This window comes from Podarcis vaucheri (genome assembly GCF_965113315.1).
Source record: "Podarcis vaucheri genome assembly, chromosome: 5".
In the NCBI taxonomy this organism is placed as follows: Eukaryota; Metazoa; Chordata; class Lepidosauria; order Squamata; family Lacertidae; genus Podarcis; species Podarcis vaucheri.
In genome coordinates, this window is record NC_138763.1 from 29,463,618 (window position 1) to 29,471,263 (window position 7,646).

The 7,646-nt window shown below is 39.1% G+C and overlaps 1 protein-coding gene across 4 annotated transcripts in view; it reads left to right on the top strand.

Moving 5' to 3' along the window:
- TFDP2 (transcription factor Dp-2) overlaps nt 1–6,243 on the top strand; it is a 37,269-nt gene extending 31,026 nt beyond the window's left edge. For all 4 annotated transcript variants that reach the window (XM_082224522.1, XM_082224524.1, XM_082224525.1 and 1 more), the window contains one exon: nt 1,023–6,243. In XM_082224522.1, the coding sequence (XP_082080648.1) occupies nt 1,023–1,200 (178 nt within the window). In that variant the 3' untranslated portion in view covers nt 1,201–6,243. The remainder of the gene's footprint in view (nt 1–1,022) is intronic.
- The last annotated feature ends 1,403 nt before the right edge of the window (nt 6,244–7,646 follow it).

The window sequence follows — 7,646 nt, forward strand, 5'->3', positions numbered from 1 at the left end:
TTTCCGTGCGCTGCTCTGGTTCGCCAGAAGTAGCTTTGTCATGCTGGCCACATGACCCGGAAGCTGTACACCAGCTCCCTCGGCCAGTAAAGCGAGATGAGCGCCACAACCCCAGAGTCGTCCGCGACTGGACATAACTGTCAGGGGTCCCTTTACCTTTTACCTAAGTAAATGTTGAATGGATGGCTTGTTTTTATGTTGTTAAGAAACCTTCTGGGAAAAGCAAGCCCTAAGCCTTTATTTCTTGTTAAATTCTCCCAAGCAGATACTGGGTTAATCCTCTTCAAGTCAAGACACCCTGATTTTTGTTACATCTCTGTTGATCACTTTTTGCTATATACATTTCTGAAGTAATCGCTGAACTGTGATTGGGGTTTAAGATTAATGTGTTCATGGGTTTAAGATTAAGTAGGGTTCTAGATTAGCGTGACTGGAAAATGTGAAATTACTTATTTAAAGCCACAGGTCCTATTTTATGAAGGATTTGTTCACATACGCATGGACATCACTTTCTCCTTGGTTGATTTACTCATGATTTGATAGCTTTTATTAGACCAATCAAAATTGTGCACAAGCTTTTTAATTCTCTAGAACTCTTTATCAGGCTGCATGGTAAACAGACCTGAAGGAGTGGGAGGGATCTTTGCCAATGCAACACTAAGTATGCATCTGGTGAGGAGAGTATTATGCCAGAATTTGGGAGGAGGTAGCATGTGTTCATATGAGGCCCTCTATTTGCTGAAGACTTCAGATTGCAGCAAGGCCTGCTGGCAACGAGAATAACAATGGCATAACATTAGATTAAGTTTAGCATACTAGTATTCTGTTTGAAAGTTCTGTCTGTAGAAACTAAAAAAATCCATAATGTCTTAATCACACATGCAACACTCAGATTGATTCTAATGTTGAGATGCATACCTGCATGTGTTAACCAAACCTACAACAGTACAGCTTAGTTTTAAGTTTCAAGTTGTTAAATAGGAGGCATTTCTCTCAAGCAGATTTTTTTGCTTCTTTAATAGTGGAAATCCAGGGTTGTGTCTAGATTCTGAAGTGGCCTTAGCAACAGGCCAGCTGCTGGCTCCCAGCAGCCAACAGTCCAGCAGTGCAACATCACACTACTCAGAGTCACGTGGTGAAACCCCCTGTTCCTTCAATGACGAGGATGAGGATGAAGATGACTCTTCTTCACCAGAATAAAGGCACACTAGTCATTTGAAATACCCCTCTTGTGTGCTTAACTCTCTCTACATAGTTTTCTTCCACGTTTTGCCTCTTTACCCTGTGCAATTTTGTTGAAATTTTGGAAAGGTGCCAGAGACAGGAAGCTGCTTATAACAAGGCACAGTACATTGTACTACTACAGAACAAGAAGAGAGGATGACTCAGTGCTCATACCGATGCACATCGGAGAGAATGTGGAGCCCTTCAAACAAGCAAATGACCTCTGGTGTGACAGTGTTCTCTTTCATTGGTACCCAAATCTCATCCACAGAGGCAGAATGGATTTCTTCTCCCTGCAACATGTTAATGCCATACTTAAACAGCACTACAGTGACAGACCGCCTGCACTTCCTGTCGGGACATTCATTTACCTAGGCCACTTCTCATGCATGGGTTGTTCCTCTTCTGTATGCGTGGAGGGTCAGCTCCTGTGTTTTATGTATTTGTGTTTGTAGTCCTCACTGCCAGAAAGAAGTTGGAAGTGGTCCTGGTAGCCTGGTTGCATAGGGACCGCCTGGATCCATGGTGGACTCCTCTGTAATCTGCCAGGCAACTTGAGGACCCTCATTAACGTTTGTGACAGGTAAGAGTGGGATGTCCTTTCCCAATAAGCTTTGAAAGGCACATGGTTAGTGTGCAACTCCACATCTCCCCTTCTGGGCCCATATACCGAATAATTGAATTGGCTTGCATTACTTTCCCCTTCACTATTTGGGGGGGAAACACCTTTAAGAAAGGTCAGAGTGGACAATGCACAATTTTTCTTTTTATATCATCATCAGTTGCCTGCTTCTTTTCCCTTACATCACATAAGATGCTAATTAACTCCTCTGCCCAATTGTCATTTTTTTTTCTACAGAAGAACACAAATATTTAAAACCACCGTGCCTCATAAGACTATGTGATAGGGAAGCTATTGAAGTTTTATTCTGGTTGAATAGCTGTGTGAAGAAGTGGTATACATTCACAAAGAGACATGTGTTTTCAGCTTGAAATCCTCTGTTTTAACTATTCCAGATTTAGTATTTCATCAGGTTATCATTTTCCCCTTCTACTGTCCATTAAGCAGTGAGACAATGCTCACAGCACACTCTGTGCAGCTGCTGTTTTAATTTAGAAATGAAGAAACTGTATTGAAGGAATTTTTAATTTTTTAAAAGATGACAGTACAAAATACTAAGATTTTAACTGATATGTGACGTTCCCTCACACTTTTTAATGGATAAAGGAAGGTTATAGCAAAGCTTTCCCCCATAGAATCTTAAATTACAGTCCTATGAAATCCAAGCAATCTTAGTTGACAAGTGTGTTCTGAAATCATAATAAACTTGCTTTCTAAATGTCTACTAGACCAATGAAATATTATAAATTATTTAAATAAAATACAGCTCTCTTTAGAGAACTAAAAAATGAATTTTTTTGAAGAAACTATTTTGATCTCAGGTTTTAAAATAATCTATGAAGCCATAATCTATGCTGCAGATCATACAGTGCTGATAGGGGAATAAGAAACTGGTATCTTCAAGTGTAACAATGGATGTGAATATATGAATACAGTAATCTAAAGAGGCTTTTTACTTTGATTTTGTGTGTGTGTTAAATGAGGCAGCTTCAGCTGAAAGTACTATGATCTAATTTTGGGGAAATTATAAAGAATGTTTTAGAGAAGGTATATACTAGGTTTTTTTCCCCCAGACTGATTTTTTTGCATATGAGTATTAACACCCAAAAGAAAAGCTCCATTTTTAGTCTTTAGGGCTACATTGCCATCTGGGAGGTAGCAGAAGCGTGTTCCAATTTTTAAAATTGCTTACTGTTTGTGATTTGGCAAACCATTAGGCAGTCTTTCACATATATCGAATGTAGGATTTCACTATGTTCCAGGCCTAGTGCTCTGAATAGAACTCAAATTCTGACACAATCCTGTGTCAGAAATGCTGACCAAATGAGGAGGGAGGTGCTCAATCTCTGAACGAAAACATGGAGATGTGGTAGAATAAAAACAAAGTCATTTTCACCTGCACTCTAACTTTCTCATGGTAGGAGATGCATGTCTTTTTAATGTGGGTCCATCCATTCACTGCAAACACAAGGATTGGGGGATAAACTCTACTTAGTAGCTTATCTTTCCAGGTCTTTTATCCCAGTTGGCTTTTAGTACCAGAAGTAAACTGGTTGGGAGAAAGGCACTTGAGAGAACAAGTTGAGGACAGGAAGAAGGTCTTGTGAGAAGCTTACCTGCATGCTCCTTTGGCCTTTTAAACCACACCCCCAATTCCCTGCATTACAAAAAATTGCAGACCCATGTTTATAAAGCTGCTGTTCTACCTTGATCATTTCAGCCTTGCAGCAAATCTCCTTCCTTCCACTCCACTAAACAACACACACACACACACACACAAACCTGGTATCGCCACATTGCATGCATATATTTATGAATCTATTCCAAAGTAGATTTCTATGGATGCATGGACTTATGGCCATGTCTTAAGTGCATAATATGGCCTATAACCAGCACAATTACTTATAAGCAGTTTTAGGTCTTGGACATTAAACATATTTAAGGGAAAGGGCGGAAAAAATTTGGCCCTCCAGCTGTTGTTGAACTACTCCTGACAGTTAGCTATGCTGGCTAGGACTGATAAGAGTTGTATTCCAACACCTGCTATAGTGGAGGATCACAACTTCCCCATCTCCATTTTAGGGCAATACATCTTGAAGTGAATGCTTACCTGAAAATAGGATGGCAGATTATGTGGTTCAAGAGGACGTTTCCCTTACATATGTACAGAGACAGTTCAAATTCTGTGCCAGAGCGAGTTTCATTTCATTATTTCTCTTGTTCGTATTTGAAATGATTTACTGTTCTGCCTCTAAGTTATTCTGGTTTTGTTAGAGAGAGGCACAAAGTTAGGAAGGGCACTATGGCCCTGCCTCAGCCACTGGAACTCTTGGTTCCCAAGATTCAAGCAGGCATTTATCCACAACTTTCAAGCATGTCAGCATAAGTAAAAGGGCTGCAAACTTGCTGTTTTGTATGTGTTTTGATGAGATTTTTGCAAAGCTGAATTTTGTACCCCAGAACCATATTCTGAGATTTGCCCCACAGATGCGCACATACTTTTATGAAATTGGAGCTACACATAACTCTGCCTACATTTGTTCATCAGAGTCCATGGGAAGATTTTGTGTCATTGGAGCTCAACCCAGTTCTGCAAATAACAGCACTTTCATGAAGCGTGTTCCTCACACAGCATAACAGAACACTGTTCTCCTGCTCTTCCTCACTTAGTGTGTGTGCATGACCACCATGCTAGGTAGGGTGTTACAGGGAATGAGAGATTAATGTTTCTTGACCAAGAAGATGGGGGCAGATGGATGGGACAGTGATATGCAAGGAGTGGACAAGCTTCTTATTCCACATTAACAGCAGATGGGAAAAGATGGGGTTCTGCAATGCCTTTTATGATTCCTTCATGCCAAGTGCTGCATTCATAGGACTAGAGTGAACCCTTGAGATTTCATCAGATTAAACTGGCAATCTGAATTGGGAGAAGGGGGAAGAGAGAAAATTCACAGTAACCAAAGAGGCTGACCATATGGCATGAATATTACGGAGCACTTTGATTGTTATCCTTCAGAACCAGTTTTGGAGGGAAATGGTTGAATGCTTGGGGAAAGTTCAGACTTCTTTGAAAACAACAAATACAGGAAAATCAATTAAAGCAATATGGATGTTCGCAAGTTATTCCCTGCCTTTGTTGTAGTTGTCAGATTTTGCTATGTGGGTACGTACAGAAAGTATAAGTAAATATGAAAGATCCTTAATGCTTTTGAACTGGAACCACAATGCAATGTTTATATGCAATGTTTATATGTTTTGTGTTAGTGGGAAATATATGTTTCTTTGACAAAAATGTCTTAATTAAAACAGGAATTTGCATCATGCAAACCCACTGTCACTAACACAGGTGAAAATAAAATAGCCAAATCATATTTGGAGTAGTGGTATTTCAGGGAGTCTATTCTGAGTATGGTTGGCTTTGATGCTACCCATATGAATTAAGCCTGGCACAATGTTAAGTTTCTTCCTACCATTTTTTATGAACTGCATAGTGTTGTACACATCAATAAATGTCTGGTGTGCACACCTGAGCAAAACTGGTTAAAGATTAGGATCTGAAAAGTACAACCATTTTATTCCACCAGAGAACTTCTGACTATGTCCTCCTAAAAGAATTTATGATGGTCTGAAAGCATTCTTGTCTTTACCAAAACCTTGATAGTCTGTTTTCTCCAAATGATCTAAAGGCCTATTTATTTCTCACCACATCTATATGCCAGCAGCAGAGAAACTTGTCAGATGATGGTAATGATTCATGTGGCAATGTTGTACACACAGAACAGCTGTGTCTCAAGTAGCCTTTGTGTAGTGATCCAAATATTTAAACCAACCCCAGCACATTGCAGCAACTTTAGTCTGTAGTTTGTAAATGAACTTGCAGAAGATGTAATGTTCCATGACTTAGCTACCAGATATTTTAAAATCTGTTTTATGCTATTTTGTAGAGAGGCTGGGTTTTTCTGCTTGTGTTTGTTTTTTTACTACCGCATAATATATAGTTTGTGTGACTAAAGTGTGAAAAATGTGGTAGTCTTGTGTATGTCTTAAGAGAAAGAAGGCAGACGCAAAGAAACACACTTTAAGACTGTTGCTACTAGCAATGTAATATGTCTGATCTAATAGAAAAATGTTACCTTGTAGTATATCACATACTTTATAAAAAAAACACCATTATTTTTTTATGGAAATTTTATATAAGAATCTATTTCTGCATATTTCAAGTGATCTTGTATTTTATTAAAGTGCTACAAGTAAGGATTGTGCAGAAGAGTGCAAGTATTTGCATCTGATTGAAATGAAAAGCATGCATACTTTGAAGAAAAATAATATCCTGCTGTTTGTGACCTGAGAAGTAAAGCTAAACTGTAGAACAGAATAAAATAATTTAAAGACAACTGGGGTTGCTCTTGTTTTTAAGCAAACACTGCGGCAGAGGAAAGCTGTCAAAGGTTAGTGTTCATAGCATGTGTTCTCCATTTCAGAAAATACATCTTACAGAGTAAACTGCAGGGGAAACAGGGTCAAGTTGAACTGATGTTTTCAAAATAAATAGAAAGCATAACTAATTTCAACACTTAGTAGGTTCTTCTGGACTAGAGTCTACCACAACATCCAGCTGATCTTCTTAGTTCTTAACGATATTGTGTGTATTGCTGGCAATTCAAATACTGGGAAAAGCATTTTCTAGGTTCCTAATGATGTTTACTTGGAAAGCAAGTCTTACAGAGATTGCATGTGACTACACCAATAGGTACTTTTAGTAAATAGTATAAAACTAATTCATTTAAGAGCCATACAGTGCTGCCTCAAGTGTACTGTGCAGAAATCGCTTGTGTGTCGCTAAGTTCAGGAACATTTAGAACTCCAAGGTTAAGTACAACACACTGCATGGAACAGTTTGCATCATATGCTAAAATGTATTTAACTGGCAGCATTTTTTAACCTTTGCCTCTATATTCATCTCTTCTTTTTTCCTTTCTCACTACTTGATTAGGAAGGTGTAGTTCTCTAAAGTTGACTCCTTTGTTGGGAGTGCTAAGAAATCTGATAACGCAAGCTTACCTTCTCATTTTGCCTAAGGAGAAACTTTTCAGCAGTGTTTCCATGTGCTATTGTAGCAAATTGCCTCAACAGGAAAGTGATATGCAAAGCAATAAAACCCAGCCAACTTTTGTGTTTGGGAGGCAAGTGCCTATCTTCTGTGTCACAGTCAAGAAAACAGAGTAGTTCTTGGAGAAAGGCTAGAGCAAGGTTAGCCAAGATGGTACTTTCAAGATGTTGTTGAACTTCTGCTCACATCAGCCTTAAGCAGCTTGGCCCAGTGATCAGAGGCGATAGGAACTGGCGTCCAGCATGTTGGTTATTCCTAGGGTAGAGTATCTGTTCCTTGTGTGGCTCATATATGAGACTACTTCAGGATTGTACCAGTCTCTGATCTCAGTGTCGTGTTGATGGTAAGCTCTGGCTCAATAATACTTTTTGAAAAACACATACCTCTAAAGCTGCTTATTAGTGGTAGCTGTTACTATGGAGTGAATTGGGGCAAGTATTTTCTGCAAAGGCACCCAGTTCTTAAAATTGGCCTTCAGTCACTAATTCTGACAGCTGGATTTCAATAGTGGTTCTGGATAGGGTGCTATTTGTTCTCATTGACCCAATTGGAGGACAGTAGCTCTGGCGGGTTTGTTTTTTCCCAAGGTTAACCCTCACCCACCATGTCCTAGTCCTGATCCCAGCTGCAAATAAATATACACTCTCGCCATAAAGAACATAATATTTTCATGTTACACTGACATTT